This window comes from Schistocerca americana, chromosome 3 (assembly GCF_021461395.2).
Source record: "Schistocerca americana isolate TAMUIC-IGC-003095 chromosome 3, iqSchAmer2.1, whole genome shotgun sequence".
NCBI classification, from domain to species: Eukaryota; Metazoa; Arthropoda; class Insecta; order Orthoptera; family Acrididae; genus Schistocerca; species Schistocerca americana.
Window position 1 is genome coordinate 255140539 of NC_060121.1, and position 24546 is coordinate 255165084.

General features: G+C 38.1%; 1 protein-coding gene across 1 annotated transcript in view; it reads left to right on the forward strand.

Moving 5' to 3' along the window:
- LOC124606003 (dynein beta chain, ciliary) overlaps window positions 1-24546 on the forward strand; it is an 809537-nt gene that overhangs the window by 413760 nt on the left and 371231 nt on the right. Inside the window, exons 36-40 of the mRNA XM_047137965.1 lie at window positions 1772-2042; window positions 5328-5447; window positions 5617-5759; window positions 17555-17756; window positions 20296-20364. Coding sequence (XP_046993921.1) covers window positions 1772-2042; window positions 5328-5447; window positions 5617-5759; window positions 17555-17756; window positions 20296-20364 — 805 coding nt within the window. The remainder of the gene's footprint in view (window positions 1-1771; window positions 2043-5327; window positions 5448-5616; window positions 5760-17554; window positions 17757-20295; window positions 20365-24546) is intronic.

Below are 24546 nucleotides of genomic sequence, written 5' to 3' on the forward strand. Positions count from 1 at the left end.
GATATGTGCCTTTTTAACATGGCCAAAATCAGCCCTGGGCTGGAGCAAGAAATCTGCCTGTCTTCCACCAGTGTCTGGGCATTACAAATATGAAATTAAGTTGAAACTGTAAAAACTGGATTTTAGCTTTTACCTCTCAGGTACAGAAATATTCCAGCAGTATTCACAATTGTAATCAATACAGTGGCAACTCCTTTACCTCTCAGGTACAGAAATATTCCAGCAGTATATTGTGATCAATAATTGGCAAACAAACAAATCAAGGGTTTGTGATGCTAATATTCATAATCATGTGATGGCATGACTACATGACTTGTAGCTGTTTATTTTACTGAGTTGCATAAACAATATATATTTTTGTAATTGTCAGTATAACCACAGTATGCTGAAGTTATGAGCTTACGGGGCACTTGTGTGCTGTCTGGTAACAGGCTTTGGTTACTGCCAGCCTGACTGTAAGAAATGATATGTTCACAGAGCCTGGCTTTCATATGTCCATACCAGGTGCAACTGGTGTTTGGCATATGTGGGGAGTACTTGTACCACTTTGCTAAGAGCTGCATTGATGAAGACTAACAAATTATGTTTCATAGGATAGGCAAAAAACTATACTGAACGCAAGGGCAATGGCAAAAAATCTGTCTGCAATGGAACTTACCACAAGTTTAGCCCATTATGTTTGCATAGGCTGCACTCAGTTTGTGATGAATGCTTCTCAAATCTCACTCCATCTTTTCTGTTGACTTTCCTAGTTAGTCTAATTCCTTCTCAGCTTGCAAGATGCCATTCTCACTTGATTACTGTAACAAAATTAATTATTTTTTCAGGCAGATCAGCTGCTTGGTTTCAACTCTGAAAGATCACTAAACAATCACAATTGACTCATGTTTAATAAACTGACTGGTGTAAAATGCTTGTCCGTCCCTTGCATTCATACAGTACTGTCCACTTGTGGGAGGCACTTTTTTGCGGTTCTTCTAGTTCTTCTGTAATTATATTCTGAAATCCATTAGGTAGGGCATTTATTTCTGTGTCCTTCTGCTGTCATATCCTAGCTATATGACCATTCCAGTCACGTGTTGTAAAATACTAGAAGTGCTTATGAAAAAAATAATGGAGAAACATGTTTAATTCTTCTAATTGCATGCACACACACACACACACACACACACACACACACACACACACACACACACATGCTGTATTTCTTAAATTGTACGAAGAACAGTCTTCAAATATATGGAATGAATAAAGGAATTACATAAAAAACATAAAATATATTATGTACAGATAACCACCAATTCATAAGATGAGGCTTGTGTGAATTCTGTCATTATTCAATATTAAATAGCCACTGTTAAAATGTAACTCTTGCAGCTAAAGATTCTGTGTATAGAAAACTTGCTACTTTTTTATCCATAAAAAATAGTGATGGTATTATTTGCCACTGCCATGCAGCGAATAGCAGAAGTACAGAATGAGTGTTTGGACCCTCACAGGAACATTTATGTGTTTGTTCAATGTTTTTCTTTTCATTGAAAAACTAGTTCTTTTACGTGATGTTTTAGTAGTTACATTTGCTCGTAATTAGTCTGTGACCCTAAAAATTCATTTACTTTGTAAGAGACATAGCCTATAAATATAAATTTATGCCTATCTAGATAACAATAGAAATAATAATTAAAATTCATTTTTCTCTTGAAATATTGAAAACTAGGATGAAAATAATTTGATTGCATTCACTTGTTTATAATTACAAACTGCCACGCAGATGGGATGAAAAGGAACGGGACTGCTTTGCCAACATCTGTGATGCACAGTTCAGATATTCACATGAGTATCTTGGCAATACTCCACGACTAGTGATAACACCACTGACTGATCGCTGCTACATTACTCTCACGCAGTCACTGCATTTAGTGATGGGTGGAGGGCCAGCGGGACCTGCTGGTACTGGAAAGACAGAAACTACAAAGGACCTTGGGAGAGCACTGGGCATAATGGTTTATGTATTCAACTGCTCAGAGCAAATGGATTACAAGGTTGTAACACATTCATTAGTTATGTAAGACTAAATTATGCTTTTATATACGTGATTACCATCATTATTTTATGATAAAACAAAGCTACAGCAGGCTTCTTTTTGTATATGCAGTTTATTCTGCCTATGACTGGTCTATAAATAATGAGAGATCACCCATCCGCAGTCAGACAATTATTATTTTTTAATTCTTTATATGCCTGAGTGATCTTTATAGTGTTGCAAATACAGGGTGTATCAAAAAGAATCATCTGATATGAAAGAATCATAACTAATATGTTATTTGAGATATGTGAGCGAACAATGCACTGTTGGAAAGAGCAAACTTGAGAGTTTTACGTGGTCCCCACCAGGTAGCAGTAGTGTGCGCCCACTTCAGTCCTAGTAAAAATGGTATCGGGACAACAGAAAGCATTTTGCATTCTACATTTCTCGCAGTGCGGGTCAGTAATAACTGTTCAGTGTGATTTTCGACTGGGTGTGGTATGGATTCTCCTACAGCACAGGGGCGTTAGACAATGACATGAACAATTCCAAGAAACAGGTTGTTTGTGCAAAGGCAAATCGCCGGGCCATCCCTTAGTGTCTGACACAGATGTCGAATGCAACAGCCGAAGTCCGTTTGCTATGCAGCTCAACAGCTTAACATACCCCTGATGTCCATCTGACGTGCAAGCTATTCATGAAGGTGACAAACAATGATGTGTGGAGTTCTGTAATTTTGTTCTAGGTAAGATAGAGGATGACAGTTTTCTTCCATGCTTAGTGTTTAGTGATGAGGCAACATTCCATTTAAATGGAAAAGTGAACCATCAAGATGTGAGAATATGGGGTACAGAACAACCACATGAAGTTGTATAACATGAGAGGCACTCTGCAAAATTTAATGTGTTTTGTACAGCTTCACGGGGAAAGGTGTGGTACATTTTTCTTTGCCGAGAATACTTTTACAGGAAACACATTTCTCGATATCCTTAACACTTTCTTTTCCCACAATTGGCAACTTATTCAAATGACGTCATTTACTAACAGGATGTGCCGCTGCCACACTGGCATCTGGAAGTATGGGAATTTTTAAATCAAAGGATTACTGAATGATAGATTGGTCACACTGAACCAAATGATTCAGCCTTACATTACTGGTGTCCAAGGTCACTGGACCTAACTGTATGTGATCATTTCTTGTGGGGGTTCAAAAAAGATTCATTATGTGCCTCTGTTACCAATAACAATGAAAGAACTGCGACATTGCATAGCAGCAGCTATGGAAGCTTTAACTCAGGACATGCTCACTGCAGTATTTGGATGGTGTACTGACATATGCCATGCATCTCAAGGGGAGCATATCAAACACACATCAAAGGTATGAAAAAACCTTTTGAGTTTCCTGTTCATCAAGAAACAAAATTCATTGTATATGTTTATTAGTTTCAGCAATATAGATGTGCCAAAGCAAATGATTGTTTTGATACACCCTACATTTTTTTATGGTGAGAGATGGGAATGATATGCATCACCTGTCTGAATCATTTAAGTTTGTTGTGTCTTAATTCATCTTATAACTGTATGTACACTGAGATGACAGAAGTCATGTGATACCTTCTTTCCTGGCTTAGTCTACCAACTCGATGTGGCATGGACTCGACAAGTTGTTGGAAGTCCCCTGCAGAAATATTAAGCCATGTTGCCCCTATAACTGCAAAAATGTTCCTGGTGCAGCATTTTGTGCACAAACTAACCTCTTAATTGTGTCCCATAAATGCTCAGTGGGTGGCCAAATCATTTTTTCAAACTGTCCAGAATGTTCTCCAAACCAATCGCGAACGATTGTGACCCAGTGACATGGCGCATTGATATCCATAAAAATTTCATCATTGTTTGGGAACATGAAGCCCATGAATGCCTGCAAATCATCTCTTAAGTAGCAGAGCATAATCATTTCCAGTCAATGGTTGGTTCAGTTGGACCAGAGAACCCAGTCCATTCCATATAAACACTGTGCACACCGTTGTGGGGTTTGCATCAAACGCTACCATCAGCTCTTACCAAAGGAAATTGTGGTCTCATCTGACATGGCCACAGTTTTCCAGTCAGCTAAGGTCCATCCAATGTCATTATACACAGTATTGCTTGTCTGTTAGCACTGACAACTCCATGAAAATGCCACTGCTCTCGGTCATTACATGAAGGCCGTCAGTGTCTGTGTTATCTGTAGTTAAAGGTAATGCCTGAAATTTGGTATTCTCACTACAATCTTCTTGATATGGATCTTTGAATATTGAATTCCTCAATGATTTCCCAGTGAAATGTCCCATGTGTCTAGTTCCAGCTACCTTTCCACATTCAAAGTCCATTAATTCCCATCGTGCAACCATAATCATGCAAAAACCATTTCACATGAATCATCTGTGTACAAATGACAGCTCCGCGAATGCAATGCCTTTTCATACATTGTGTATGCTATACTACCGCCATCTGTGTATATACATAATGCTATCCCATGACTTTTGTCACATTAGTGTATATTCTGCTTCTGATGCAGAGAACCAGGCTGGTTTCTGCATGGGATACTTTGTAATTATCATACACAAGCTAGCTGCTGTGCTAGACCAGCAGCCATTAACTGCATGTGTGGGTTTAATTAAGGTCTAAGCTTAAGCTGGCATGCTGTGTGTTAAACTTCAATAACTTGTCAAAGGTCTTCCTAGAATTACCAAATGTATTACAAGCTTCTTCATAAAATTTCCCTAGACGAATACTATAATCACAGTATCATCTGCAGACATGTCATTTTATATCTCTCCACGTTTTTATACCACATCAGCATTTGCCAAATTCATTGTCTTTCTGTTAACTAGCTAAATTGAAAGCCTTTCTGTTCCCAACCATTCCACTTTATTCATTTTTCGAAATTAAAAATCCCATGACAGAATTTGTTATCTTATTTGTTTCTGATGAATGTTTCTTTTAAGAACTCAGTGACTGTGCAATTCAAATTTTTGTGACATAAAATGAAATGTGCTATGTTAATAATAACATGATTTGTGTCTTGAAACATGTAAGTAATGTTTTAAAATCCACGGGAAACAAATTTGAAATGACTGGAATTATATAATACAATCTCAAATTATTGACTTTAAAAGTATACCAATTTAACAGAGGTGTATGCAGATATAGCTGAGAAATCTAATTCAGGGTTAAAATATGGCTGAATTTTTGATTGAGCCATCGTGTTAATGACTACAGAAACAGCAGTGACCAGTGAAAAATAACATTTTTTCCCCAGTCCTGCGGTAACATCTACAAAGGCTTAGCACAAACGGGTGCCTGGGGATGCTTTGATGAATTCAATCGAATCTCTGTTGAAGTTTTGTCAGTTGTCGCTGTGCAAGTCAAATCTGTTCAGGTATAGTTTTCCAAAATTCTTATTTGTGATACTCTCTATAGATAAGTTGAAATATAAAAATTGTTGCCTGTTGCCATCAAGTTATTGTAGAAACTTATGGAATATGTTTTAACACATCTTGAACATAATGAGAATTAAGATATTTAACAATGAAATTTCCTGTTTTCAGGATGCTATAAGAGATAAAAAAGAAACCTTCAATTTTATGGGTGAGCAGATTGGTCTTGTTCCAACTGTAGGAATTTTTATCACAATGAATCCAGGATATGCTGGACGCACAGAACTTCCTGAAAACTTGAAAGCATTGTTCAGGTAAACTTATTTCATCAGCTTCTTATTGACATATAATATTCCTCATGTGGAGATATCTTTCAACTTTTTGTCAACTGTTTTACAGTACCGATAGTGATTAATGTCTCTGGTCATTATCAGTATTTCTTCTTGCTTTATTCTCTGGTGCCTCTCTTTTATCTTTATCTCCTGTTGTCTTCACAGCGGGTAGGTCTCCCTCATCCTGGAGTGTGAGTGACCTGTCCTTCCTTTTGAATCTACCCAACCAGTTCCCCTTTCCTTCCCCAGCAAGGAAGTAGTAATTCTGAAAGCTTCTAGCTAGTTTTTTTTTTTACTTTTGTATTTGTCTGTTTGCAGTACTCATAATTTCGCCACCTATAGGTATGTAATGGCCAGAAATGCTTTCAAAAAAGTAACAAATGAGCTTTTAATTTACTTTCTGATTTCTAAAGATTGTTGACTTGTGGCAGTAGTTCTGGTAGGTTTACTGGTGAAGGTGGCAAAAACACTGAATCTTTAACATAACAACATACTGCAAGTGTGCAGGCCATGATAGGAATTTCTGATCATTGTTTTCACCATGACCTGCCTATTTGTTTCCTATTAGCATGTTTAATGATACACAAAAATTGATGGGAGCATTATCTGTAGCAGGTCACAAGCCAATTTTGCAGCAGTGACCGTTGGCTGATCCATTGGTGTTCCTTCCAGAGGAATCTTGTGATTATAATCTGTTGACAGCACTGCCAGATGCAGATGACACTTATTTCTTTATGAAACCCCATTCTGAAATATAGTTGCAGTGTCCTGCGAAACTGAGGCAAATGAAGTTCAAGAACAGTATAAGCTTTCTCAACGTTTATCACAGTCTTCAATAATGCCAACTCCTATGCTCTGTTAGAAAAGGAAATGCCAGGCTGTCACCCACAATGACAATAGGAAGTTCAAACATGTTCTGGGAGGAATTTCATCTAGAAAGCAGAAGTCATCTATCCAGTAAGATTCCATGTTTCAAGACTGAAGGGGAAATACATAATATTGTCTTTATATCAACATTCAAAGATGCTTTTCCATCAGTGCAGAATGATAAAAAGATATCAGAGTATCCAAAGAGCAAATCTGGAGATTGGGGTCCTTATTGTGAAGGAATTTTAGAATTGGGAAGATTTTGAGTAGTAGTGTGGAGAGAAATTTTAGTGATAGCATGATTCCTACAACTTTGTATCCCAACTTCCTTTACAAGCACTTTCTCAGCACTTTTAACATCTGTGTGGTTAGCCATCTCTGCCATCTACCTATTAGTTTCCTGTAACCTATTCTCAGTATTCACTACTGTTTTTACGAAATCTGTAGGTACTGAATGTATACTCCCATTTACCTAGCCAGATTCCCAGATCTTGATGGAAAGTTTCTTTCAATTCAGTAATCAAGTGACTGTTGCACATCAACTGTTCTTTACAATGTGGAATTCCCTTAACTCAGTGGCTACATGTATAAAACCCTTCTGTACTTTTCTTTGGGTGTTTGCATCAGATGACATTGCCTGCACAATTTCCATGACTTCAGTTTGCAGTGATTATAAACTGTTGTGAAACTTCTCATTCAGACATCTGTAATTTTTTGCCAATTCTTCTTCTAATATAATTGTTTAATTTATCATTAATTATATTTACATCTGATCTTAACTGTGCCATTTCTACTCTCAACTCCACAATATGACCTTCCAGTTGTTTGTCAAGCAAATTCAAATTAACATTTAATTCAGCTGTCTGTATTATGTTCATTAGAAGCTGCAAAAGCAGTTGTCAAGTGGACTAATTTTTTTTATTGTGACTATTTAGTTCTTTGTGTAAAATGTTCATTCAGAGATTTAACTCTTGATTTTGATTTGATACCTGCAAGTGTAATTCTTTATTTAAATATTCTAACTGCAGGTGCATTTCCTTGTGTAAATCTACTATTAGATTGCCCCTGCCCCCCCCCCCCCCCAAAAAAAAAAATCTAAGTCAGAGATTGTCAACCTCTTTGCATATCCCCCTACTTTTGTTATTTCTGTTAATAGTAAAATTTTCTAACTGGCCACCAGTTCCACAGTGTTGGTGATTTATGAAGTAAGGAAGTAACTGTATGTTATAAAATGTATAAAGCAGTGTTGCAACAAATTAAAGCATATAATAATAATTACTTAGCAAGTACTATATGTCAAAATATTATGAAAACCTAATAGAAATGTCTTGAACCCCCAACTGCTAACTGCCCCCCATGAAAGCTGGAATGCACACTAGTGGATGGTAAAGACCAGGTTGACTACCAATGAACTAAGTCATTAGTGACTGTGCTCATTGTTACTTTAGTTATTAACTTTTAACAATGAAGTAGTTAGTTTTGTCTCTTCTTGCTATATCTTTCACTGATAAAGTTTCATGATCTCACTCACTCTTCACTCTCATGGTCATCTTGCTGCTGGTCATCATCGTTGTCTGTCATCCTAGCGGTGGTGTTGATCGCATCAATCCAGTACTGCATATTGGAAAACTGTGTAACTCAAAAAGAATTCAATTGCAATCTGTTTTTCATTGCAATTATGTAAAAATATGATCCAGTTATTTCTCCTAAAGTATAATATATTTTAGTAAAACTGATGTTACATCTCGCTCAGTAGAGCTAATTAGCATGTCTTATTCCTTTTTGATAACTTCTTTCAACAAAACAAGAAAAAACTACTAACAATACATATTATATAATTGAATAGATAAAAAAATCTACTCACCAAGCAGCAGCAGAACACACACATAAAAGATGTTTGTAATTGGCAAGCTTTTGGGGCCAGTGGCTTCTTCTTTAGGCAGAAGGGTTGAAGGGGATGGAAGCAGGGTGAAGGAAAAGGACTGGAGAGGTCTAGGAAAAAGGAGTAGATTTAGGGAAAAGTCACCCAGAACCGCAGGTCAGGAGAGACTTACCATACAGGATGAGATTAAAAGACAGATTGTTGGGGACTGCATTGGACAAGATTTGAAAAACTGAAAGCTTAAAGGAGGAAGACAAGGTGATATGCAGACAGAGATTACTGCTTAAACATTATGCATGAGTTAATAAGAGCGAAAAGCTAAGTGCATTGTATGTAATAGAGGTGGGAGTGGGATGTTGAAAAATAGACAGGAAAAACAATGAAAGACGTAGAAAACTAAAACGGAGTGAAGCAAAGAGAAGTTAAGTGAAGAAATGCTGAGATGGAAGAAATTAATGTAAATTAAGGCTAGGTGGGTGATGAGAACCAAAGATACGTTGTAGTGCTATTTCCCACCTGCTGAGTTCTGAGAAACTGGTGCCTGAGGGGAAGAATCCAGATGGCACGTGTGGTGAAACAAGTGCCGAAGTCATGAAGGTCATGTTGTAGAGCATGCTCTGCAACAGGATATTGCAAGTTGCCAGAATACATCCTCTGCCTATGCCCATTCACCCTAATTGATAATTTGGTGGTAGTCATGCTGATGTAGAAGGCTGAATAGTGTTCTGTAACTGGTATATGTAACTGGTAAATGGTATATGACGTGTCATTTCATAGGTGGCTCTCCCTCTGATAATATATGTTTTGCCAGTTACAGAGCTATTATAGGTGGTGGTAGGAGGGTGTGTAGGATAAGTCTTGCAGCAGTAGGAGCCATAGGGTAGGGAGATAGGTGCAGAAGGAGCAAGAGGTCTGACAAGAATATTGTGGAGATTTGGCGGGCAATGAAAAGCTATTCTAGGTTGGTGGGCAAAATTTCGGACAGAATGGATCTCATTTCAGGGCATGATTTTAAGAAGTCATGGCCCCGCTGAAGTATCTGATTAACGCATTCCAGACCAGGATAATACTGAGTCACCAATGGTGTGCTCCAAAGCTGTTTTGTGGAGGGATCAGCCGTACCAGGATTGGATGTGATGGCCCAGAAAATCTGATTTTTAACTAGGCTATTGGGGTAATTATGTGCAGTGAAGGCTGAGGTGAGAATGATGGTGTATTTCTGTAATGAGTCTGCACCTGAATAAATATGTTTGCCTCTGATGCCAAGGCTGTATGGGAGGAAACATTTGACATGGAAAGGATGGCACCTGTCAAAATATAAGTACTGTTGTTTGTTGGTAGGTTTAATGTGGTATCTGGCGTTCAGTGAGGACGAGGTCAACATGAAGGAAAATGGCATGGGATTCAGAATAGTACCATATGAAATTTAATTGGGAGAAGGTATTCAGAGATCCCAGGAATTTTAGCAGGTCAGTCTCACCTTGAGTCTATATGGTAAAGATGTCATCAATGTATCTAAACCAAACCTGGGGCTGAAGACTTATGGATCCCAAGAAAGCCCCTCCAAGCGACCCATGGAAAGGTTGGCATAGGAAGGAGCCATCCTGGTTCCCATGGCCGTACCCACTGATCTGCTTGCATGTCTGCCCCTCAAAGGTGAAGTAGTTGTTGGTAAATATAAAGTTGATTAAGGTGAGTAGGAAGGACATCATAGTTTTGTAATCAGGTGGGCACTGACTGAGGAAATGTTCAGCAGCAGACAGACCATGCACGTGGGGGATGTTGGTATAGAGGGAGGTGGCACCAATGGTGACAAGCAAGGTGTGTGGTGGGTGCAGGATGGGCATGGATTTCAGATGATCTAGGAAATGGTTGGTATATTTTATGTAGGAGGGGAATCTTTTGTTCTATGGGTTGCAGGTGTTGATCAGCTAAGGCAGATATACATTTGGTGGATGCTTTGAAGCCAGTAACTATGGGACGGCCAGGATGACTGGGTTTCGGAAAGTTAGGAAGAAGGTAAAAGGTGGGGGTGCCTAGTTTGGGTGGAGTGAGAAGTTCTATGGATTGAGGTGTTAGTCCTTGTGAGGTGCCTGAGGTTTTAAGAAGGGACTGCAGGTCAGTTTGAATCACAGGATGGGATCTTGATGGTAGATGCTGTTTGTAGAGGTGTCAGACAGCTGGCATAGACCTTTACTATCATATTCCTTTCAGTCAAGTACTATAGTGATAGATCCTTTGTCTGCTGGGAGGATGATGATGGAGTCATCAGCTTTTAGGGAATGAAGATCTTGGAGTTCTGCAAGAGACAGGTTAGGGCCATATTGTAGGGACCTGAGGAAGGGTCGTGAAGGCCGAACATTGAAAGTCCATCTTTCTGCATGCAATCCTACCCTACACCAGTCTCTTATACAGTTGCAAATATAGTAATCTCTTGCTCTTACCCATTTAATCTGTGATTTGTATGCATCATCAGCAAATTTTCACTCAATCAGACTTCTCTCCTTTTACAAAATCCTACATTTATCTGCCCCTCATGTTTCCTCAAATGGTGTAATCTGCCAAGCCAACTTCAAACTTCAGAAACATGCCAGACTTCACCTCAAAAAACTATCACACCTTCTCCTAAACTATCTGAACAGTGCTATTTCCCTTCCTGTCCCTCTGCAACTCCCTAAACAGCCACACCATCAGCCACTACTCCTCTCCTACAAGCCAAGCTTGGCCAACCTCCTAAACATACCACAACCTGCACCACTGCCTCCCAGACCAAGAATAACACATAATCCCAAGAACCAGACCCAACAGTAGTGTCCTTAACCTCTCATCTGAAGAACTCTCCCCTCCTGAATTATCTGTATTGTCTGAGGGCCTCACTTTTATTTATTTATTTATTTATTGTTCCGTGGGACCACATTAAAGAGAAGTCTCCATGGTCATGGAATGAGTCAATACATGAAATTATAACACGATTGTAGAAACAGATAAAATGAAATATAAGAAACATATTCAGTTGTAGGTAGTAGAAACAGATAAAATGAAATATAAGAAACATATTCAGGTAACACTGGAATTTACTTAATTTTTTAGCTCTTCCAGGAGCTCCTCGACAGAATAGGAGGAGTGAGCCATGAGGAAACTCTTCAGTTTGGACGTAAAAGTGTTTGGGCTACTGATAAGATTTTTGAGTTCTTGTGGCAGCTTATTGAAAATGGATGCAGCAGAATACTGCACTCCTTTCTGCACAAGAGTCAAGGAAGTGCATTCCATATGCAGATTTGATTTCTGCCTAGTATTAACTGAGTGACGGCTGCTAACTCTTGGGAATAAGCTAATATTGCTAACAACAAACGACATTAAAGAAAATATATACTGTGAGGGCAATGTCAAAATTCCCAGACTATTAAATAGAGGACGACAAAAGGTTTTTGAACTTACACCTCACGTATCTTGAACAGCCCATTTTTTAGCCAAAAATACCCTTTTTGAATCAGAAGAATTACCCCAAAAAATAATACCATATGACATAAGTGTATGAAAATATGCGAAGTAGACTTCTTTTCGTGTTGAAATGTCACTTATTTCAGATACTGTTCTAATGGTAAATAAAGCGGCATTTAGTTTCTGAACAAGATCCTGAACATGGGCTTTCCACAACAGCTTACTATCTATCTGAATGCCTAGGATATTGAACTGTCCCGTCTCGCTTATAATATACCCATTCTGCCTAATTAAAATATCAGTTCTTGTTGAATTGTGAGTTAGAAACTGTAAAAACTGAGTCTTACTGTGATTTAGCATCAAATTATTTTCCACAAGCCACGAACTTATTTCATGAACTACATTATTTCATAATGTTTCAATATTACACACAAGATCCTTCACTACCAAGCTGGTGTCATCAGCAAACAGAAATATTTTTGAATCACCTGTAATACTAGAAGGCATATCATTTATATAAATAAGAAACAGGAGTGGCCCCAGCACCGACCCTTGGGGAACGCCCCATTTAACAGTGCCCCATTGGGACTGAACATCACTACCACTCTCAAATTGCAGAGAATTACCTTCTGCTTTCTGTTCTTAAAGTAAGAGGTGAACCAATTGTAAGCTACTCCCCTTACTCCATACTGGTCCAACTTCTGCAGTAATATTTTGTGGTCAACACAGTCAAAAGCCTTCATTAAATAAAAGAAAACACCTAACGTTCACAACCTTTTATTTAATCCATCCAAGACCTCACAGAGAAAAGAGACTATAGCATTTTCAGTTGTTAAGCCATTTCTAAAACCAAACTGTACATTTGACAGCAAATTATGTGAATTTAAATGCTCCAGTAACCTTGTATATACAACCCTCTCATTAACGTTAGCAAACACTGATGGCATAGAAATAGGTCTATAATTGTCAACATTATCCCTGTCTCCCTTTTTATAAAGTGGCTTCACTACCGAGTACTTTAATCGGTCAGGAAACCGACCACTCCTAAAGGAAAAGTTACAGATATGGCTAAGTACTGGGCTAACATACATGGAACAATACTTCAGTATTCTGTTAGATACCCCGTCATATCCATGAGAGTTCTTGGTCTTTAGTGGTTTAATTATTAACTCAATCTCCCTCTTGTCAGTATCATGGAGGAGCATTTCAGGTAACAGTCTCGGAAAACTTTTTACTACAAGCGCTATATGATTCCCTGTTGGGACTAGGTTTCTATTTAGTTCACCTGCTATATTCAGAAGGTGATTATTAAATGCTGTACATATATGTGACTTATCAGTAACACGGACATTCCCACTACGCACTGATTCTATATCCTCGACCTGTCTCTGCAGACCAGCCACTTCCTTTACGACTGACCATATGGTTTTAATTTTATCCTGAGACTAAGCTATTCTATCTGCATACCACATACTTTTTGCCTTCCTAATAAATTTTTTAAGCACCTTACAATACTGTTTGTAATGGGCTGCTGCATTTAAATTGTGACTGTTTCTAACGTTTTGATATAATTGCCACTTTGTTCTACAAGATATTCTTATCCCTTTAGTCAGCCACTCAGGCTGCCTGTTTGTGCCAGTACCCTGTTTTGAACGTTCTAATGGAAAGAAACTTTCAAAGAGCACGAGAAAAGTCTTGAGGAAAGCATTATATTTATTGTCTACTGTATCAGCACTATAAACATCTTGCCACTCTTGTTCCTTGATAAGGTTTACAAAAGTCTGTACAGCAACTGGATCAGCTTTCCTAAAAAGTTGGTAACTGTATTTAACATGTGTTGCAGGACAAAAATCTTTTAGACTTAAAATTTGTGCATCATGATCTGAAAGGCCATTCACCTTTTTGCTAACAGAATGCCCTTCTAGTAATGAGCAATGAACAAAAATATTGTCTATGGTTGTTCTACTGTTCCCTTGCACTCTCAGTGGAAAGAATACGGTTTGCATAAGATTATATGAACTAAGGAGGTCTACCAGCATCCTTTTCCTTGCACAATCACTTATACAATTAATATTTAAGTCACCACATATAACTAACTTTTTGTATTTCCTATAAAGTGAACCAAGAACCTCCTCGAGCTTTAGCAAAAATGTTGTGAAATCGGAGTCTGGGGATCTATAAATAACAACAGTAAGAAGTTTAGCTCCATTAAATTTAACCACACCTGCACAACATTCAAACACCTTTTCAGTGCAGTACTTTGAAACATTAATTGACTCAAATGGGATACCGTTTTTCACATACATGGCTACTCCCCCACACCGCAAAGAGCTCCTAGAAAAGCTGCCAGCCAACCTGTATCCTGGTAAAGGAAGCCTCTGAATTATCTCCTTATTTAAGAAGTGTTCAGATATACCAATAATTTCAGAGTCAACATCTATAAGCAGTTCACTAAATTTATCTCTAATACCTTGTATATTTTGATGAAATATACTAATTCCCTCATTCATCGGATACCTAAGCTTTGTCGAAAGTGGTTTCTTTGTTAGAGAGACTTCCCTTAAGCAGGAATACCCATCAGCTGACTTCAATCTAAAAAAGGTACAGCTCTAACACCCACAACTACCGGAATTTTCCCATGAGTGATCCCACCACCCCCACCTATGCTGTCACCTATAAGCTGTGCCAACCTCCCCTTTCCATACCTGTTGAGGTGGAGGCCATGTCTAGTGAAACCCGTCCTGCTGATAGACTCCACCGACACCACTGAAATGTGACTCATGCCTTCTGTCATCAGCACACCCCTAAGTTTCATGTTATTATGCCTGACGGCTGTATTAAGATGAGGCCGATCGTGACGCTGAAACAGTTCCACGAAATGCACATTCGTGTTGCCAGTCTGAGTGGTTATCTTTTCCAGGTCACCATCTATGTCATACTCCCCATCCCTATCAATACTATTACCAGCCCCACCCACAATCACTACCTGATCCTCTTTAGTAAAATCCCTACATAACCCCCCTATGTTAACAGTCACCTGAGCCAATCCTGCATTAGGCTTCACAATGCTGGTGACCTGGTACTCACTCCCCAAAACCTCCTGCAACTGCTGGCCTACACCTCTACCATGAGAACTACCTAACAGCAGAACCTTCTTCTTTCTCTTAGACTTTGCAACTGTTCTAGCCACCGTAACTGCTGAGGTCTGCTGCATACTTCCTACATCTACAGCTACTAGAGACTTCTCTACACTAGACTCTGACAGTTGGTCATATCTACTACAAACACCAAACTATCTGAAAATCTCCTTCTCCTAGCAGATCTCTTGCCAACAGCCAGCTCCCATTCCCCAACCCCCTTCTCCCTCCTCATCCTATCTAGCTCCTCCTGCTGCACCTGAAGGGCACAGATCTTACACTCCTGCTCCTCTATCAACTTACTCTTGCTACATAACCTGCAGTTCCAGGAGAGGATCTCCCCAGAATGCCCACTGGCTTCCCCACTGCATTCCCCCCAGTGAAAATACTTCGAACAAGTCTCACACCGCAATCCACTACTCACAAACCTACGGCAAAGCCCACACTTCTCACTCATGGTAAAATTTTACAGTTATTGAAACAAGAAAACAACTTTGTCTAAGTTCCACTACTACAATAAGAAGATGTTAAAAACTTACTACAATAATCACAAACTTGCTCTACAAGGGAAGTAACTACTATTATTGACAGTATTAATCAACAACAAATGAGAATATAACAAAATACTAACACAGAAAGAAAATCAAACGTCTAATGACACAGTAACGAAACTGAAAGCAGTTTGCAAAAATTTCTTCTGAAGTTATTTCACCGGAAAACACCAAGAACACCGATTGAAGACTACTAAAGTTCCTAAATAAACTACTATATACAAACAATTAATTAGTACTTAGCTTTCGATGTGCCGCTACAGCTGCAACTGGTCAGTGCGGAATGTAATCACGGGTAAAAGGTTAAGTTGCTCGATACAAAACACTCACAAATATCAGGTCACAACACAAGAAAGGCAGAGGTGAATGAAGAAACCACTAATAAGTCACTTATATAGTAAATATTATCACAAAAACCGTTAAAATATATATCTGAAACCTAAAAATAGATGAAAACTTAGAGAGCGATCTCACACGTAGTCACGCGCTTATGATGTCACACCAAAGAGTGGCAGACGCTCGCTTATCTTTCAGCACTAAATCTGCAGTTGATCATACTGCTTTGGTGAGGGACTTACTTTCCTTCACACATAATATCAATTGGAAATATTAATTTGCAACCCAATTCCAAAACATTTCCAACAGCAGACTTGACATTGAACCCTATCTTGAATAGTTCAGACTATGATCCCAACTTGATCCACCACCACTACCTCAGAATCACCCCCTATAAGCCTTCAAAGAATTCCTCACATCCAGCATTGCTTCACGATCCTTCCTTAGGTCTCTATAACATGACCCAAACCTGTCCTCTGTAGAATTCCGGGGTCTATGTTTCCTAAAAGTTGATGACCCCATCATTATCCTCCCAGCAGTACATCTGCTGTTTGCTGAGTTGTTACCTTTACTGCTTAATTTATCAACATCCTAAATGTTAGACTTAGAAGTTTTTTTCAGATTCTGCTTTTGAAATTTCTGTAGATTGCTTAATATACAGAAGCTATGAATTTAATGATGAAAATAATTTCATGATAGATTGACTGTTTAATTGGCCTGCACCTTGAGGGTGTTTCATTGGAAAGATAACATCACAGAAGAGAGGATATTTCCCTTTTTCTACATGCAGAGTAGCTATTTTCTCTGTCACTGAAAGAAAATTCCACTTATGCTGCACATTCATGTCTGCAAATCAAAACAGTGACATCTGCCCAATGCACACTTTCTGTTTATCTAGTGACACATTTCCTTTTACTAATATTTTATTTAGATTAGCAGTGTCTTTAAAAACGTTGGTACTCATTCTGCTGTGTCTCTATGGATTCATTACCCTACTCTCCTTTATGATTCAGCTTATTTTTCAAACATATATAAGTCTTGTGTTCTCCTTTCAAACTTGTCGACTGTAGCAACTACTGCTTCACATGGAAGAAATGTATGTCCTGGCAGTTGTGCAAGGATTTGTTTCTGCTGCTAGTAATACTAGTTACATTAGCTTGAACACTTGGTAAATCTGACGTACTTCACTCACTACCAGAATAACACAAGCTATGTTTTGCCACTGCAACAATGCCAATTAGAGCTCTAGTTTGGGGTGAGCCCTTTTTACACTCAGGTGTGGTAACTTCGGAATCATGTACTTAAAGACAAACTGTAACCAACAGAAAGAGACATAGTCATGATATTCTGTAAACTGTTTGCAGGCAGAGTCAGGATGAGTGCTGTGTGTGAAACTTATTTTTGATCATAGGTTGGAATGGGCCTTCTGTCATTGAGCCACTGAGTTACAGAATGATGCTATGTAAATTTCTTCTTAACTGAAATTATATGTATGAAACTTGTGAACAAAAGTTAGAGTTTATTGAAGCACCTGTTATTTATTTTCTGATTTTTTTGTTGCAGACCCTGTGCAATGGTGGTTCCTGACTTTGAGCTGATCTGTGAAATAATGCTTGTAGCAGAAGGGTTCCAGGATGCCCGTGTACTAGCTCGAAAGTTTATTACATTGTACACTCTATGTAAAGAACTTCTTTCTAAGCAGGATCACTATGACTGGGGTCTTCGCGCAATTAAATCAGTGCTTGTTGTTGCCGGCTCCCTAAAGGTAGGTTATTTTTGGTGTATGTAAGTAAATTATGCTTCCTCAATGTTTTTATGAGTTCATATATTAAGTTATCTATAATGATTAGTGTTTTTAACAGCCTTTTTTGTGCAACAGTTATTCCTGGATGGAATGATATGCACAATCATGGAAAGGCAACCACTCACTCACAGCTGACTGATGTGTTCCACATAGAAACACGTGACAAAAAACAGTATTCACATTAACTTTCGAGCTCTTGCTCTTTCTCTAGCAAAAGTACATGCATTCACACACACAACTACACAGACAGCAAAATGCACATGCCAATGACATTGTCTTTTTTGTGGCAGACAGATAAATCAATGTTTTAATACAGGTGCTGCTCCTATTACCATTAAACATAACAAGAATTTAGAGCTTATGTAAGCGCTCACCTTTGGTTTTTATGCATATCGGTTTTTACTCACATTACATTAAACTGCAAAATTTCAAACATGTTTTTAACTATGAATCTGATGCAAGACATGTTCTAGTGATAAAAAGGATGAGGGGCAATAGACTGAATGTTCTATATCCACACCATGCAAAGATGTAAAAATTGAGACATATGAGTCCTCATGAGATAATGGTATTGAGGCATCATCCATAGATAATATTTAGCAGATCAAGGAACTTGGCCATTATGCCTAATATTGGTAGGCTGGAGTGCCCAGCTTACCACATCCTATAAGATGACCACTGCAAGTCATAGGCAGTTTGATTGTTTCACGAAGCCTCTAGTAATGCACCTCAGATAACACAGGATGGCTCATGGGATTTATTACATTTTTACTAGATTATTGTAGGGTTTAGGATTGTTGACAACAATATAATTTATAGATAACTGTTGTACACACAGTAACAATACTGAAATGCCAAACACTGTTCTGTTTCTAAAAAATCACATCATACAAATGGCTACCATCATTTGAAGTGCATTGCTGAAGACTTTCACTGAAGCTCCTCATCAAGTTCTCAATCATTTCTTGAGAAATTCCCTCTATCTCTTTCTAGATTGTAGCTTTCTTCTGATCAGTATTGTAAAATTGCTGTGAAGAAACTTTGTTGTTGAGATGACCCCTCGGAAAAACCATGGGTTCAAAGAATGGGTAACATCACCAATCATAGGACATTACTGAATGGTGAGAGCAATCTATATGAAAGCAGTACCTCAGTGTAGTCATTGAATTATGGGCTTGCTGAAACTGTATTGCATTTAGAATGTAGTGTCCACGCAGCTGTGAATGGTCAGCCATTCTTGTCTTCCAAAAAATATGGTCCAGCTATGCTAATGGATTATCCAGTAGCACAACAGATGATGACCTTTTGCCTGGTCTGTGTCCAACTAATATAAAAGTTTTGTTTATTGACAAACCAATCCAGACGAAATTTTGCCACATCACATATCACAAGATTTGCCAGAAAAGCATTATCCTGGTCAAGTCTGTCCAATAATGTTATGTAGAAAATGCACCTACTCACTTTTTCTCCCAGCCACAATTGTTAAGCCCCCTTGCAGTTTATAAGAACAAAACTTGAAATCCTGTTTCTCAATCCTTCACAAAGATGAGAAGGGATTTGTAATGTTCTGTAATGGAGGATAGATCACTGTGGGCTTTGTTACATAACTGCATGAACTCATGGGATATTTTCCAGTGTTTAGATTGTAATTTCAGATCTCTTATGCTGCACATTGGCTGCAGAACCTGTCTCACATCATTGTTTTATCCACCTTGATATTTTTCTTTTGTCTAGGGCCTGAAAATGGCTGTCTCTAGCAAGGCACATCGTGTGTTGGACAGCGGTAATGCTCTGAAAGTGAGAAGAACTCCTCCACTGCCTCAATACACACTTGTACTGGCCAGTGTCCTGTACTGAAATGAATGGCATACTTTGTAGGTCCAATTAGATGCAATAGATGGCATGAGCACATCTACACCTTAGAAGGGGGGCAGTTTAAAATGTACTATTTCCTGTGGGCCACCCAGTATGATAGAAATTACCCTGTTATTAAAGCAGGAATTGCATTGGTTACTACTTCTACTCTGCAACTGTTGAAGAAGATTGTTTAATAATCACCACTGTTATGGTCATTGAAATGAGTAGAATTTTAATGTATCCAGAATCAGATCCAAGAAATAATAATTCAGACTTTTATTCAAAGAAGGAATCTCAGCTTAGCAAATCACTGAGATACTTGCTGCATCAGAAAATGCAGAATAAGGGCAAACACATAGATTGATTTTTACCATCTCAAATGGGTGCTGTACATGAGAACCACACAGAAAATCTAAATATAGATGGGAACTGGGACCTCAATTACTTATTGTGTGTGTGTGTGGGGGGGAGGGGGGGGGGGTAATGTGTGGTCAGTGAATTTAAGGAATTGAGAGTCTTTGGTTTTTGTCTTGTATAATAACATAATGTTTTGAAATCCAAGTAGTTATCACAGTGTTGTGGAGTATCCTTCATTGAATTTGTATATCTATGATGCTTTTACAAACTTTTGTATGTGTTGCAGAGAGGTGATCCTGGTAGGCCTGAAGAAGAAGTTTTGATGAGAGCCCTCAGAGACTTCAATATCCCCAAGGTTAGTTCACAGCATTTTTCAGCAAACTTATGATTCATTGTAGATTGCTACTTACAGTAAAGATGTTACATTAAGTTGTGGACAAGTGTAATTAAAAGACACTTACACATTAGCATTTGTCCACAGCTTTTATTAGAAAAAGAAAGAGAAATAAACTTACATTCATTCACACAAGCAAGCACACCTCATGCACACACGACTGCCATCTCCGGCAGCTGAGACCAAAATTGCGTTCTGGTTCGAGATGCCAGAGATGGCAGTCGTGTGTGCATGAAGTGTGCCTGCTTGGGTAAATGAATGAGTTTGTGGGTGTGTTTCTCTCTCTTTCTCTAGTGAAGGCTGTGGCAAAAAACTAGTGTGTAAATGTCTTTTAATTGTGCCTGCATGCAACTAAACATGTCACCTTATGGTAAGTAGCAATCTATTTTTCCCTACATCGTTGATATTCCAGCCTGGAATTTCCATTGCTTGATTAAGATTTATTATGTTAATTATAAATGGTACATATATATTTTTTCATATTTTTAAATTGGAGACATTTACTATATTTTCATGTGACTGATTTTTCCCATGGTTTGTATACTTTCTGAGCTAAGGGATTTACAAAGTGAGAAAATCTTCCGGAATATTTAAGAAACAGATACATTTATCAGAAGAACAGTGAAATCAGCCATGACTTCAGTTCATAAAAAGTACCTGGTTAAAATGATTCACATCAGAAGCAACAAGGAATGTATGATTAAGATTAGAGGTCATAAACTTTGAAGTAAACCAGAAGAATCAAGAAACGAGAGAGGAAAAAACAGTTTATGAACACTATGTTGGGCCAAAGAAAGAACAACAAACAAGGAATAGAAAATACAGAGATAGCAAAAAGAATTAAAAGAGGTAAACTGAAGACAATTAAAGACTTCGAAGAAAACATTTGTGATACAGTGACAGTGTGTGCTCAGTGGGGACCTAAGCCCCAATCCATGTATTTTGAGGACAATGGGCTACTAATATTACATCCCATGCATGCTTCATGAACCGACTCAGAAGTTTCAACATCTCTGTTGTTGCTCTCCATCCCTTCTCAGCTGCCACTTGTTCAGCACACAATTTTAATTTGTTGCAATGTCTATCATAGTCTATACTCCTACAAGGAGGAGAAAAGTGTCATATCACACTTCTAAAATGTTTTAACAAAAGTAAGGTAAGACTGACAGAGCAGAAACACAGATATAAATTAAGTTCAGCTATGTCTATCTTTATGTTTTTGTAGCAAAATAATTCATCCATTAAATTTCAGGGGTGCAGCTAACAAGTTTATTTCGTATTTCCTGTGGTTTAAAATGACAGCACAAATACTGTAGCTTTTGTCTGCTCTCTCTAAAGATGGCTGAAAAATATAAGGTGAGGATATTACGTAAAGGAATAATAAAGTTTATGATGCTGCACCCTCAAAATTAAGGGATAAGTTAAGGAAGTTTGTGGGAACTTAATGCTTATTGGAAAGAATCTGATGTCTTGTTCTTAACACCAGTGTAACCTGTCATACTTGGTGACTACCAAGTTATTTTAATGTGGTGTAAGTAAAACTGCGAAGAGTTCACATGATCCAAACGTATGAATTAATGGAGGAACTTCCAGGAATGTTACCATAAGAGTGGTAGAAAGAGAAGAAACAAGAAGAGTATATCAGATTACACTGAAGAGGATGCTGTTAGATTACCATCAATGGTAGAACATTCTGTCATAATAGGTAATTATGAGAATGTAGTTTTTCTTGGAGACATTCTTGGGCAAGTTGTTTCTTGGTTTACTTGCTGCATTAGATTTGTTTTCATACACAGGCTTTCAGTGGCTTCTTCTGTCACCATCATCAGGAATTAACTGTCCTGATAATATGTTGTGTGGTATTTTCATTCAGTGATGCTTGAGATGAAGGAACATTAGTAGCATTGCTGATTCCAATATATGCTAGATAACTCAGCTTATTTACCTGTAACCTTTCATCATTGAATGCCCATTATTTGGTGACCATTAATATCCTTGAATTGTATAGCAGACATGATAAATTAATGAGTTTTAAGAAATAAAATTTATGAGAAGCCGTCACCTTCATAACCATGTGACAATCAGATCTTATTTGTAACAGTGATATTTACACTTTCAGTTTCTGAAATAACCCAGTTCATTCTAGACAGGTAGAAAGTCATTAGCAAACGTCTCTCTGCAGCATTACTCCACAAGTGGCTACAATAACAAGCACAGTTTTGCTTCACAGTATTGGCCTTTCAAAACCTTCAACTAGGGTACTTTGCTGAGCATTCATCATTAGATGTTCACTCCATGTAGCACTTGCAGGCACATGGGCTCATATTAATTTCCCTTTTGGAACAATTCTTTCAACCCCATATAAAAAGTTAAAGGTTTTCCCCTGTAATCACAAACCTCTTCTGCTTAGCATGTCATTTTTGACTACTGTGTTTCCTGAAAGTTTCCCGTGCCGAATATTATAATCTACTTATTTACACAAAAAATAGTTATTCACATTCTGCTTTATGTGTCACTTCAGATGATTTGTTAGAGAGACCTAATGAATCCTGACTTTCATGAATTACTACTACCTTATTCAAGCAATGTTATGAAATATTTTACTCTATATCACATAGACGAATTCCATTTTCTCCATTAGTCTGCAAGAACTACTGATTTTATCAGAGGTATTGATCTGATCTGACAGGATCCTTTGAACAGGGAAGGACTTGTTCACCTCCCAACTTCCAGAGATTTTCTGTAATGAACCCTCTTTAACCCTGCAGTACGTGCATGTTGTATCGTTATGGGGATAGGCGTGTGGGGGACTCTGGTCCCCCATTTGTGTTTCGTAATTACTCATTGAAATGATTATTAAATGTTATGTAGTTACTTTTTCTATGTTAGTATGTGTATAGGGATTGAAATAAAACACAAATATCCAAAAAAATATTTCAATAATTTATTTCAGAGACAGTTAACACATACGGTATGCAAATAAGGCAGACACACCCTCCTTTTTTACTTGTCTTTCTGCCTTCCACACTCATAGCAACATCCTTTGGACCTTCTCTGGGATTGTTTTGTGGTGTAACTGTTGAAGTTGTGCCCAGCAGAACATGTGCACGCTGCCGTAATTCAATGGGAATTTGAGGGACAGTAGATCTGTGAGGTTTCATCACTTCCCTGGCCAACGTCTGCAGAAACTCCGTACTTTTCAATGGTTTACGTGTTCTAGAATTTGCTCAGTATATGGACAGTGTGTCTACTGCAGAAACATTACATAAATTATAGAAAACAACCATAGACCACCTACAAGTGTTTCGCGGCACATCATCTTTTTGAATTAGATAATCAAGTAAATCAACTCCAATCTTTGTCATTTTGTAAAAAGTTACAATTCCTGGTTTCAGTGAATCTCTTGTATCTTTATCAGTGGTATCAGAATGATGCAATGTAGATATCGAGAGAACATTTTGATTAACTTTAGGGCAGTATGAAACTATCGCACAATTCTCTTGGAAGCCAAACAAAGAAGAATATTGAGGTCCTTGCTTATTAGGTAAAAAGTCCTTGGGGATTTCCTTCTTGTTTTTCTGGAGCACTTCAATGTATGTCAATCCCTGGTCTTCTAGTAGGTACTTAGCCAGTGGTATTCTGCTGAACCAACTGTCACCAGTAATGTTACAGAGGGTCCCACTGACAGGTTCCACTAATCTCCTTACTACATCTGTAGAATTACTGTGCTTGAAAGGACCCTCTGGCTGTGTGCCAGAATAAGTTTCTCAGTTGAAAGTATTGACAGTTTTAGCATCTACCAAATCAAATGTCTTAATGGCATATTTGGTGTGCTTTTTAGGAAGGTACTGTCTGAATTGGCATTTTCCCTGAAAAGAAAGTAACTGTCATCGACAGTCAAATATTCACTTGGAATAAAGTGTTTTGAAAAATTATGAACAACATTTTCAAAAATGTCTCTAATTGGGGCTAAGTTATCAGTTTCTTTTAGTAGACTTCTGTCCCTTACATCATCAAAACGTAAATATCTCAGAAGAAATTTAAATCTTGTTCCACCCATAGTTAGGTAACGGAATTCTAAGTCGTTTCCTCTAGAGTTATCCCAGAGCATGTTAGTGTTTTTTCTAGAACTTCTTAGGATTC